This window comes from Scyliorhinus torazame, chromosome 5, assembly GCF_047496885.1.
Source record: "Scyliorhinus torazame isolate Kashiwa2021f chromosome 5, sScyTor2.1, whole genome shotgun sequence".
Lineage (NCBI taxonomy): Eukaryota > Metazoa > Chordata > Chondrichthyes > Carcharhiniformes > Scyliorhinidae > Scyliorhinus > Scyliorhinus torazame.
Window position 1 is genome coordinate 100,819,808 of NC_092711.1, and position 12,960 is coordinate 100,832,767.

The following is a 12,960-nucleotide window of genomic DNA, read 5'->3' on the forward strand; positions in this document are numbered from 1 at the left end:
GGGCGGTGTTTGGGTGGTGTTTTCCCCACGTTTTCTTGTGTCTTTGTGGCCCCGTGCCCTCGGGGATTTGGGTGAGGTCGCAGTTGAGAGGAGCTGCGTCACAGGGGGTGGGGTCGGCCCAGGCAGGGAGTGCGGTTTTACCCGCAAAATGGTGGGGATGGTACCTGACGCGTGGGACGGTTCTGTGTTCGATGTCCGCATTGGTTCATACGGGGTGTAGGGGGGGGGGGGACTTTCTCTACCCCACTTAGGTGGAGGGGGCTGGAGATTTGGATGGGGAATCCACAGGGGGATTGGAGGTAGAGGCGGGAGCGGCCGGGGTCAGCATGATTCAGCTGACTTACAGGAGTGCAATGGTGGGGCAGGGGGGTTAAGCTGTTGCTTGGCTGGGGGAGGGGGATTTGGGGGGGGCGGGACTGGGTTGCTGCTGTGCTGACTGAGAGGGAATTGATGGTAATAGGGAGAGTCGGGCGGGGAGCCTTCGCCTAGGGGGCTGGAGGGTGCGGTTGGCGTGGGCACGTGGCTGGCCTAAAAAAGGACATGGCTAGATGGCGGGGAGGGGGATGGGGGTTGGGTAGCCCCCCGATCCGGCTGATCACGTAGAATGTGAGAGGCCTGAATGGGCCGGTCAAGAGGTCCCGGGTGTTTTCACACTTAAAGGGGCTCACGGCATATGTAGCCATGCTACAGGAAACGCACCTGAAGATCGCGGATCAAACCAGGCTGAGGAAGGGATGGGTGGGACAGGTTTTTCACGCAGGACTGGATGAAAAAAGAAATGAAATGAAAATTGCTTATTGTCACAAGTAGGCTTCAAATGAAGTTACTGTGAAGAGCCCCTAGTCGCCACATTCCAGCGCCTGTTCGGGGATGTGAAGAACAGGGGGGTCGCAATCTTGGTGAGTGAGCGAGTGGCATTTGAGGCGGTGGGTATTGTGTCAGATAAGGGGGGTTGTTATGTTATGGTGAGTGGCAGGCTGCAGGGGGCCCGGGTGGTGCTAGTGAATGTGTATGCTCCGAACTGGGACGATGCAGGGTTCATGAAGCGGATGCTGAGCCGGATTACGGATCTGGAGTCATGTAGTTTGGTAATGTGGTGGGGGAACTTTAATACGGTCCTGGACACGACGCTGGACCGGTCTAGGTTGAGGTTGTGTAAGAGGCCGGCAGCGGCCAATGTCCTGAGGGGGTTCATGGACCAGATGGGGGGAGTGGATCCGTGGAGATTTGCCAGGCCAAGGGCAAAGGAGTTTTCCTTCTTCTCCCATGTACACAACGCTTACTCGCGGGAAGATTTGTTCGTGGTAAGCAGGGCGCTAATTCCGAGAGTGGAGGGGGCGGAGTACTCGGCCATTGCGATCTCGGACCATGCCCTGCCCTGGGTGGAGTTGGGGATGGGGGAGGAGAGAGGCCAACGCCCGCTGTGGCGAATGGATGTGGGACTACTGGGGACGAGGAAGTCTGTGGGCGGGTCCGGAGGTGCATCCAAAGATATGTGGAGGCCAATGATAATGGGGAGGTCTGGGAGGCGCTGAAGGCAGTGGTCAGGGTGGAGCTAATTTCAATCAGGACCCACAGGGAGAAAAGGGAGAGGATGGAGAGGGAGAGGTTGGTGGGGGAGATACTGAGGGTGGATAGGAGGTATGCGGAATCCCCCGAGGAGGGGTTGTTGAAGGCGCCGGAGCCTTCAAACGGACTTGTTAACCATGGGGAAGGCTGAGACCCAGTTGAGGAAGGTACAGGGAGTAGTGTATGAGTAGTGTATGAGTATGGGGAGAAGGCAAGTCGGATGCTGGCGCATCAGCTGCGGAAGAGGGAGGCGGCTAGGGAGATTGGGAGAATTAGAGATGGGGGGGGGGGGGAACATGGTGCTGAGCTCAGCTAAGATAAATGAGGTCTTTAAGGACTTTTATGGTAAATTATACGAGTCAGAACCCCAGGAGGGAGGGGCGGGGATGAGGCAGTTCCTGGACCAACTGAGGTTTCCAAAGGTGGAGGAGGAAGGGCGGGTAGAGGGATTGGGGGCCCTGATTGAGATGGAGGAACTAATTAAGGGGTTGGGGAGTATGCAGGCGGGCAAGGCCCTGGGGCCGGATGGGTTTCCCGTAGAGTTCTATAGGAAATTCTCTGAGCTTTTGGGCCCATTGCTGTTGAGAACTTTTAATGAGGCTAAGGAAAAGGGAATCCTTCCCCCGACGATGTTGCAGGCTCTGATCTCGCTTATCCTCAAGCGTGATAAGGACCTGCTGCAATGTGGCTCCTATAGGCCGATTTCGCTCCTTAATGTGGATGCCAAGCTGTTGGCCAAGATCTTGGCCACTAGGATTGAGGACTGTATCCCAGGAGTGTTTCATGAGGATCAGATGGGGTTTGTGAAGGGCAGGCAGCTGAATACGAATGTGCGGAGGCTTCCGAATGTGACCATGATGCCCTTGGAGGGTGGGGATGCAGAAGTGGTAGCGGCAATGGACGCGGAGAAAGCTTTTGACAGGGTGGAGTGGGAAGTGTCAGGCAGATTTGGGTTTGGGGAGGAATTCATAGGGTGGGTCAAATTGTTGTATCAGGCCCCGGTGGTGAGTGTTTCGACGAACCGGCGGCGGTCGGGGTACTTTAGACTATATCGTGAACGAGGCCCTTGTCCCCCCTGCTGTTTGCCCTAGCGATTGAGCCGCTGGCTATGGCATGGAGAGAGTCCAGAAACTGGAGGGGGTTGGTTCAGGGGCGGGGAGGAGCACCGTGTTTCACTGTATGCGGTGACCTGCTCCTGTACATTGCAGATCCGGTGGAGGGGATGAGGGAGGTCATGCGGATACTTAGGGATTTTGGAGACTTCTCGGGATACAAGCTAAATGTGGGAAAAAGCGAGCTTTTTGTGGTGCCTGCGAGGGGCCAGGAGAAGAGGTTGGGAGAGCTACCGCTCAAGATGGTGGAGAGGAGCTTTCGGTACTTGGGCATCCAGGTTGCCAAGAGTTTGGGGGTCCTGCATAAGCTCAACTTAGCGCGGCTGGTGGATCAGATGGAGGAGGACTTTAGGAGGTGGGACATGCTGCCACTCTCCCTGGCGGGCAGGGTGCAGTCCGTAAAGATGACGGTCCTCCCAAGTTTCTTGTTCATCTTCCAGTGCCTGCCCATTCTCATCCCCAAGTCCTTTTTCAAGCGGGTAAATAGGAGTATTAGAGATTTGTGTGGGCAAATAAGACCCCGCGGGTTGAGACTGTTTTTGGAGTGCAGTCGGGTGGGAGGGGGTTCGCACTGCCAAACGTGTGCAGCTATTACCGGGCAGCAAATGTGTCTATGATTCGGGAATAGGTAATGGAGGGAGAGGGGGCGGCGTGGAAGCACCGTCCTGTACAGAGACTAGCCTGGGGGCACTGGTGACGGCACCGTTGCCACTTCCGCCGAAACAGTATACCACGAGCCCGGTGGTGACGGCGACACCGAGGATTTGGGGGCAGTGGAGACGGCATAGGGGGGAGGTAGGGGCCTCAGCCTGGACTCCGATATGGAGCAACCATGTCTAGGATAGACGGCGGGTTCCTAAGCTGGCACAGGGCGGGAATCAAAAGGATGGGGGATTTGTTTATCGATGGGACTTTTGCCAGTCTGAGGGCGCTGGAGGAGAAATTTGGGTTACCCCCGGGGAACACTTTTAGGTACATGCGGGTTCGGGTGTTTGTGAAAAAGCAGGTGGGGGAATTCCCGCTGCTACCTGCCCGGAGGATGCAGGACAGGGTGGTCTCGGGCATGTGGGTGGGGGAAGGCAAAGTATCGACATATACCAGGAGCTGCAGGAGGCGGAGGAGGCCTCGGTGGAAGAGCTGAAGGGCAAATGGGAGGAGGAGCTGGATGAGGGCCTGTGGGCTGACGCCCAGGGCAGGGTCAATTCCTCCTCATCTTGCGCCAGGCTGAGCCTGATTCAGTTTAAATTAGTGCACCGGGCGCATATGACAGGGGCGAGAATGAGTAAGTTCTTTGGGGTAGAGGACAAGTGTGTGAGATGTTCAGGGAGCCCAGCGAACCACGCCCATTTGTTTTGGACATGCCCGGCACTTGCGGAATTTTGGAAAGGCTTTGCAAAGGCTATGTCCAAGGTCTTGGACACTCGGGTTAAACCGAGCTGGGGGAATAGTGATATTTGGGGTATCGGATGATCCGGGAGTGCAGGAGTTGAAAGAGGCTGGAGTTCTAGCCTTTGCCTCCTTGGTAGCCCGGAGAAGGCTCTTGTTAATGTGGAGGGACGCGAAGGCCCCAAGCATAGAGGCTTGTGTCAGTGACATGGCGGGGTTTCTCAGGTTGGAGAAGATGAAGTTTGCCTTGCGAGGGTCCTTGCAGGGGTTCTCCAGGCGGTGACGAATGTGATATAAAATAGTTACTTTAAATATTAATGTAGATGTAGGCCAGTCTAATTCATGTTAGTTCACAGACAAAGGATTTCAGAGAGCATGGCAAGGGGAGGGGTTTGGGGTGTTTAGAGTATGAGGAGAAAAGGATGCTGGGTAATAAGAGGCCAGAGGAAGGAATGAGAAGTGAGCCAATTAGGATGTATGGCCAGGTCAGGAGGTGTATAGGATGACCTATGGGAATCGTGTATGTGAAACTTGATGCCATTTGAATGTGTTGGTAGAGATTTCTTTGTTCTCGAGAAGCACTCGATTCTGGAGACCTAGGAGACTGCTTGTGTTCTGGGTTTTTGTGAAACGAGTCAGACTTGCAAGTCGAATAAAAATAACTAATGCTATGCCTACAAATCCATCTCGAGTTTATTTGAGGCCAGACTGACGGGTAAAGAAAAATATGTTTTATCAGCGGTGGCAACTGTTCCTTGACTTTCTCGCGGAACGTTAGATGGAGGTCAGCAGCAGCAGCAATCCAGGGGGGGTGGGGGGGTTGATTTCATTTTATTTGTTTCATTCACCTTATTTTGTTTGTTAAACTGTTAATTTGTTAGAGGGTTAAATTGTTTTTGTTGGCTTATTGTTTTGTTCTCTTTGCATTATATTTTCTTTTGTAGTGGTTTGTAAAAATTATTGAAAAATTTTGAATAAAAACATTTGTTAAAACAAACTGCCTGTTTCCACATACATTACATGATCTGGCCTCTCTCCTGTGTCTGTGCGCCTGGGGCTGAAACCTCGGTCATGCCATTGTCACCTCCCGATTGGACAATTCCATCACACACCTGGCTGCTCTCCCACATTCTACCTCTGTAAATTTAAAGCCATCCAAAAGTCTGCTACCCATGTCTTAATTCACAGCAAGTTCCTTTCCCCTATGATTCCTGTGCTCCGAGACTTGCATTCACTCCCAGTCAATTGAAAATGAAAATCGCTTATTGTCACAAGTAGGCTTCAAATGAAGTTACTGTGAAAAGCCCCTAGTCACCACATTTCGGCGCCTGTTCGGGGAGGCTGGTACGGGAATTCTCACCCTTGTTTTCAAATCCCTCCATGGCCTCGTCTCTCCCTGTCTCTGTCATCTCCTCAAGTCCCACAACCCCCGAGATATCTGCACAGCTCTGATCCTGGACTCTTGCACACGCTGGATTCCAATTACTACGCCATGGTTTTCAGTTCCCTCGGCCCCAAGCACTGAATTCCCTCCCTAAACCTCCCCATCTCCACCTCACTTACCTCCTTTCAGACTCTTTAAAACTCACCTCTTTGACCAAGTTTTTGGTCACCTGCCCTAATATATCCTTTTGTGTCTGGGTGTCTCACTTTGTTTTATAATGTTCCTGTGAAGTTGACCGGGATGATTTATGATGTTAAAGGTGTTATATAAATAGAAGTTGTTGTTGTTGACTGTAACCCTGACCTCCTGTTTTACATCCCCTTGGTTTCACAACAAACTCTATCTCTGATTTATTTCCCCCTGCGGGTTTGCAGCCTCTGTAAAGACGGCGGCCGTTAACTCAGGCCTGTCACCGGGAGCAGGCCGCAGCTGTCCCCCGGCTCGATGCAAACCCGGACCCGGAAACTTCTTATTGGGGTTTGGGGTCCACACCGCGTTTCAGTGAAACCGCCCGGCCGAGACCAGCATCGACACTGCGCATGCTCCAGCTCACAATGATCGGGTAATTGACGGCAGCTCGGGACCAATAGAAAGAGAGGGGCGGGGCTGGAGTACCGAGGGAAGCAGCTGATCCTCCAACCAATCGGAGTGAATGGGGGGCGGGGCAGAGCCTCGATCACCAACGTGACTAAGAGCATGCGCAGTGCCGATGACAGGTTAGGATTCAGGCGGTCGGGTGAAAATCGTTCGCCGGTCAGATCCGCGCGGTGAGTCATGAGGGAGGGATGGAGGCGTCGGATAGGTTGGGAGGCTTTACAAACACTTCGTGTTGGCCACAGGTCTGGATACGAAGCTCGGATACAGCAATTGAACCGGCGAAAGCTGCTCGGGCTTTTCCCTGAGACAGGCCCGAGTGGCCGGGCGCATGCGAAGAGAAAGAGAGCCCCGGCTTTGCTCCACCTCTCGTTCACTCTGATTGGTTGGAGGACCAGCTGCTCTCGTTCCTCCAGATCCGCCCCTTCTTCCTATTGGTCCGAACCCGCCGTCAATCAGTTCCCGGGCATTGTGAGCTGGAGCAAACCCTTCACAATCATTGTCAGCTCCCTGGTTTGCAGCTGCGGAGCTTCTCCCTCCCTCCCGGGAACAGGCCCAGGTTAACGGGCACCATCCTGCTTCAGACACTGGAGGATGGTTCACATCAGAGGATGGGGGAGGGAGGATAATAAATAAGAGCTTACACTTTGCACTCAAATCAATGAGGACTCTGATCTCTGGCAAGGAAGGAAACCCTGGCAGGTGGGCGGGGAGGGTTCACAAATACCCGCTGGAGGCCCCAAACTCCCAATAAGACCCATTGATTTTATTGTCAGTGCAGACAGGAGCTGGAGAACTGAACCCAGGCAGAGGAGAGGGAGAAAACTGGGAGTGGAGGAAAGAAACGGTGAGATGGGTTTGGAGTTCAGCCCAGGGAGAGTGTGTGGGACGGGGATTTACAGCTTTGGGGGAACAAGAGAGGAAAAAATGTTCCAGAGAAATTCGAATTGCCTGTTCAGAATTTCTATCCTGGACTGACAGTGATGGCTTTTGTAAACTCTTTTTACAGGGGATTAGAATTGGAGAATTTGCACACAACAAACTGAACCCGACAGAAAGGTTTGTCTCTTTGCGAATTCTATCCTGCATTGACAGTGATGACTTTTGTAACATGAGAGATTACAGCTCTCAGGAAAGATTAAATGGAGAGGGGTGATGTGAGAGAGTGACCATCAATAAACAACAAGTCATAAATACAAGATAGTTATGGATAAATCCAAGGGGACAATACAGACAAATTTATTTCCTCACAGGTTCTGAATGTGCAACCCATTACCATGGAAAGGAGTTGAGGAAAGTGCTGAGATGTTTTCAAAAGGAAACGGGACAAGGACATGAGAGAAAATGGAATCGAAAATCAGCTGAAAGGCTGAGATTTGATAGGTGGGACAGTCGGGAGATGTGTGCCGAGTATGGACAGCAGCAGAATATGTGACAGAATGGCCTGTTTGTGTCTTATATATTCATAATATTACAATGTAATCTCCTTTCACAGAATATTTGCAGATGCAAACAACATGTTGAGATCTGACCGAGTTACTTGATTCATCAGGACCGGCCTTTCAACGTGGAAGGAGAAATGTTTGTCTGTTTCGTCTTTTGGAAAAAATTTCAAAAATCAGTGATTGGAAAAGCACCGAGACACGGACATCTAAGTAATTTTCCACAGTGAGCTGGAACTGAGCTTTAACCAATCACACAGCATGAAATTAAATTGCAGCATTTACATCAGGGAGACAACGTACTCAGGCTTCAACTGATGATCCAAGCTGGAGAGACATAAGGACATTCGCACCGAAGGAATCAAGAAGCAGCAATAGGACATTCAGCCCCGTGAGCCTGTTCCACCATTTAATAACATCACGGCTGATCTGATAGTGACCTCAAATCTGCATCCCACCTACACCTGATAACTTGTCGATAACCATGGAGAAACCGTGGCAATGTGGGAACTGTGGGATGGGATTCAATTACCCATCTGAATTGGAAACTCATCAACGTATTCACACTGGGGAAAGGCCGTTCACCTGCTCCGTGTGTGGAAAGGGATTCACTCGGTCATCATACCTCCTGACACACCAACTTGTTCATACTGATCAGAGACCATTTAAATGTGCTGACTGTGGAAAGAGCTTTAAGCGCAGAAAGGATTTACTGACACATCAACGCACTCACACTGGGGAGAGGCCATTCACCTGCTCCGTGTGTGGGAAGGGATTCACTCTGTCATCCCACCTCCTGACACACCAACTTGTTCATACTGATCAGAGACCTTTTAAATGTGCTGATTGTGAGAAGAGCTTTAAAAGCAGAAATAGTTTACTGTTACATCAACGCACCCACACTGGGGAGAGGCCATTCACCTGTTTGGAATGTGGGAAGGGATTTACTGATTTGTCAAACCTCCGGGCTCACCATCAGGTTCACTCTGACCAGAGACCTTTTAAATGTGCTGACTGTGAAAAGAGCTTTAAATCCAGAAAAGATCTACTGACACATCAACGCCATCACACTGGAGAGAAGCCATTCACCTGCTCCGTGTGTGGGAAGGGATTCACTCAGTCATCATTCTTCCTGAGACACCAACTTGTTCATACTGATCAGAGACCTTTTAAATGTACTGACTGTGAGAAGAGCTTTAAAAGTAAAAAGGATTTACTGAGACACCAAAGCACTCACACTGGGGAGAGGCCATTCACCTGCTCCGTGTGTGGGAAGGGATTCACTCGGTCATCCCACCTCCTGGAGCACCAACTTGTTCATTCTGATCAGAGACCTTTTAAATGTGCTGACTGTGAGAAGAGCTTTAAAAGTAAAAAGGAATTACTGAGACACCAACGCACTCACACTGGGGAGAGGCCATTCACCTGCTCCTTGTGTGGGACGGGATTCACTCAGTCATCAATCCTACTGAGACACCAACTTGTTCATACTGATCAGAGATGTTTTAAATGTGCTGACTGTGAGAAGAGCTTTAAAAGTAAAATGAATTTACTGAGACACCAACGCAATCACACTGGGGAGAGGCCGTTCTCCTGCTCCGTGTGTGGGAAGAGATTCACATGTTCATCCCAGCTTCTGCAACACCAGCGAGTTCATACTGGGCAGAGACCGTACTCTTGCCCCGTGTGTGACAAGATATTTACTCAGTCATCCCACCTGACGAGACACCAACTTGTTCACATTGATCAGAATCCTTTTAAATGTTCTGACTGTGAAAAGAGATTTAAAAGTAAACCAAATCTGCGGAAACACCAGAGAGTTCACACTGAAACAGGATCATAGTATATACAGTGCAAAAGGAGGGCATTCAGCGCATCGAGTGCACCAGCGCTTAGAAAGAGCACCCGACTTAAGCCCGTACCTCTGACCCAACCCTTAACCCCACCTAACCTTTTAGGACACTAAGGGCAATTTAGCATGGCCAGTGCACCTAATCTACACATTTTTGGACTGTGGGGGGAAACCGGAGCACTCGGAGGAAACCCCACACAGACACGGGGACAACGCGCAGACTCCGCACAGACAGTGACCCAAGCCGGGAATCAAACCTGGGTCCCTGGAGCTGTGAAGCAACGGGGCTAACCACTGTGCTACCATGTGGCCCACACGTGGGAGCGGTACTGGGAGAGGCTGTTTAACTGCTCCGTGGGTGGGAGGAGATTCACTCTGTCAACCAACCTGCACAGGCATCAGCAAGTTCGCAGGCAACAGCAGGGTTTGGATTCAGCTGTTGTTGCTGCTGTTAGTGACATTCAGGACTGAATGATGCCTGGACGTCCGTTCCAGTGGGGCTCCACAGTTTCCGGTATATATCAATGATTTAGACTGAAATGTATGCACCACGATTATATAAATGTTGCTCATGTGTTTTAGACAATGAGGGAGAAAGCCATGGACTGGGCCAGGTGGACAGAAAAGTGGTGAATGGAAATTTAGATAATGAGAGGTTAGGAAAACACTTCAGTTAACTCCCGATAAAAATAAGGTCACTTCAGGATAATGGAAAAAACTGATTGGTGAGTATCTGATGAATCTTTATTTGTTTCATTCTTTTTTTATATAAATTTAGAGTTCCCAATTCATTTTTTTCCAATTCAGGGACAATTTAGCGTGGCCAATACACCTAGCCTGCGCATCTTTGGGTTGTGGGGGCGAAACCCACGCAAACACGGGGAGAATGTGCAAACTCCACACGGAGAGTGACCCAGAGCCAGCATCGAACCTGGGACTTCAACGCCGTGAGGCCGTAGTGCTAACTACTGCACCACCATACGGCCCTATTTGTTTTAATCTTCAGTTTATTTACTTAAGTCAGTGAATAATGAAATAAATAATGCACATCCAGTTCCATGTGGGAAAACCAGGACACTTCCATTAGGCTGGAAATGTCATCAGCTGGAGCAGCAGGAAGCAAAGGGGAATGGTCCAGAGGTATTTTTGTGACTGGAAGACTGTTTCCAGCGGAGTTCTGGATTGTTCAGGACAAGATTCCATGCTTTGTGTGTTATATATTAATGATTTAGACTTCAACAAAGGGTCATGGTTAAGACGTTTGCAGTCTTGTGGTTTACAGTGAGGAATAAAGTTGTAGACTACAGGAAGATATCGGTAGACTGATCAGCTGGGCAGCAAAGAAGCAAATGGAGATCAATCTGGAGGAGTGTGAGGTAATAAATACATTTGTGGTTCGTGTACAAGGACACACAGATCTTTCTCTACTCTGGTATTCTGCAATCTCTCTATTTAAATTGTTATTCTTCCCAACACAGGACAACTTCACTTTTTTCCCAAATTATACTTTATCTGCCATATATTTCCCACTGACTTACCCTATGTGTGATCTTTCTGCTGGCTGTGTAACTGGGTGAAGCTCTTTTCACGGTTCACTGGAACTCTCTCACTTGGGGGGTGGGGGGGGGGTTGAGAATCGGCACGTTTCCAGTCACAATAATATTTGAAATCTTTTCCCACGGGCAGAATAGACTTAACATTGCTCCTTCCACATTCAATGGCCTGTGATATTCCAGTCCCAATGAATCGAATAACTGTTACCCTTCAATGTGATGTTTGGTTTGAGTTTCTCATCTGCAAATTTTCCTCTTTAATACCTTGTACAAAATTTGGGACAGACAATTCCACTTTCAATGTTTTCTTTCAATTACCCAAAGCTGTAAATTCTCATCTCACACACTCTCCCTTCTTTCTGTGATAAGAACCAAACCCATCTCACCATCTGCACCATTTCTTTCCTCCACTCCCAGTTTTCTTCCTCTCTCTCCTCTGCCTGGGTTCAGTTCTCCAGCTCCTGTCTGCAGACTGACAATAAAATCAATGGGTCTTATTGGCAGTTTGGGGCCTCCAGCGGGTGTTTGTGAATCCTGCCGCCCACCTGCTAGGGTTTTCTTCCTTGCCAGAGATCAGACTCCTCATTGATTTGAATGCAAAGTGTAAGCTCTTATTTCTTGTCCCCCTCCCCCATCCTCTGATGTGAACCATCCTCCAGTGTCTGAAGCAGGATGGTGCCCGTTAACCTGGGCCTGTTCCCGGGAGGGAGGGAGAAGCTCCGCAGCTGCAAACCAGGGAGCTGTGAACCCTTGTGAAGGGTTTGCTCCAGCTCACAATGCCTGGGGACTGATTGATGGCAGGTATGGACCAATAGGCAGAGTTGCAGGCTGGAGGACCGAACAAGAACGGCTGGTCCTCCAACCAATCAGTGTGAATGGGAAGCGGGGCTGAGCCGGATGTCCCACATTGGCTGAAAGTCTGCATCATTTTGAAAGCTGATTTTTATAATAATCTTTATTGTCACAAGTAGGCTTACAGAAATACTGCGATGAAGTTACTGTGAAAAGCCCCTAGTCACCACATTCCGGCACCTGTTCGGGTGCACAGGGAGAATTTAGCATGTCCAATTCACCTCAGAAGCATGCCTTTCAGGACTTGTGGGAGAGAACCGGAGTGCCCAGAGGAAACCCACGCAGACACAGGGAGAACGTGCAGACTCCGCACAGACAGTGACCCAATCTGGGAATTGAACCTGGGACCCTGGCAAGCAACAGTGCTAACCACTGTGCTACCATGCCACCTTTTGTCTCAAATCACTGCTACCGTGATTTGTCTCAGACCCCAGGAGAAAACGGGACCTTTCTGTGGCTTTAGACAGATGAAACCCTGTGGGTGTGGAGCAAACATTTCAACATTTGTTGCTGAAATGTGGCAACAAGATGGTTCAATCTACAAACAATTCAAAGACTGACTTAAAGGGCTTGTTCAGCTCAGTGGGCTAGACAGCTGGTTTGTAATGCAGAATAAGGCCAGCAGTGCGGGTTCAATTTCCGTACCAGCTTACCCGAACAGGCGCCGGAATGTGGCGACTAGGAGCTTTTTGCAGTAACTTCATACTTGTGACAATAAAAGATTATTATTATGTCACCAATAGAACAAGTATTGTTTCTCATTCTAACAACTAGGACAGGATAGGGAGAAGGTTAATACTGTTACCATTCAAAGGTGGCACGGTGGTGCAGTGGTTAGCACTGCTGCCTCACGGCGTCGAGATCCCAGGTTCGATCCAACTGCAATTATGTAGTTTTCAGGTTTCCCACCACACTTATACACATAAGCACCCACACGCACTCACAGACACACAGAAGCACCCACACATTCACAGACACACACGGGGACACTTCCAGTCCAATCAGATGGAAATTTTTCCTCACACTAACCAACTTGACTATTACTGTGGTTATGTCCACAGTTTTGTCGAAATTCAAGTAAACCTATCCCTGCGGGACTGTGAGCAGTTTTAACCATCCAGTGTTTAAGCGTCCATTGATCAATGTGTGATTGTTT

General features: G+C 49.8%; 1 protein-coding gene across 4 annotated transcripts in view; it reads left to right on the forward strand.

Annotated features, from left to right (window-relative positions):
• Positions 1–6,221: 6,221 nt before the first annotated feature.
• Positions 6,222–12,960, forward strand: part of LOC140419216 (uncharacterized) — a 222,947-nt gene continuing 216,208 nt past the window's right edge. The window contains exons 1-3 of one of the 4 annotated variants that reach the window (XM_072503003.1): positions 6,222–6,278; positions 7,601–10,124; positions 10,207–10,775. In XM_072503003.1, the coding sequence (XP_072359104.1) occupies positions 8,032–9,390 (1,359 nt within the window). In that variant the 5' untranslated portion in view covers positions 6,222–6,278; positions 7,601–8,031 and the 3' untranslated portion in view covers positions 9,391–10,124; positions 10,207–10,775. Of the gene's footprint in view, positions 6,279–7,600; positions 10,125–10,206; positions 10,827–12,960 lie in introns of those variants that run through there. The other 3 variants (XM_072503001.1, XM_072503002.1, XM_072503004.1) reach the window with 3 other exon arrangements.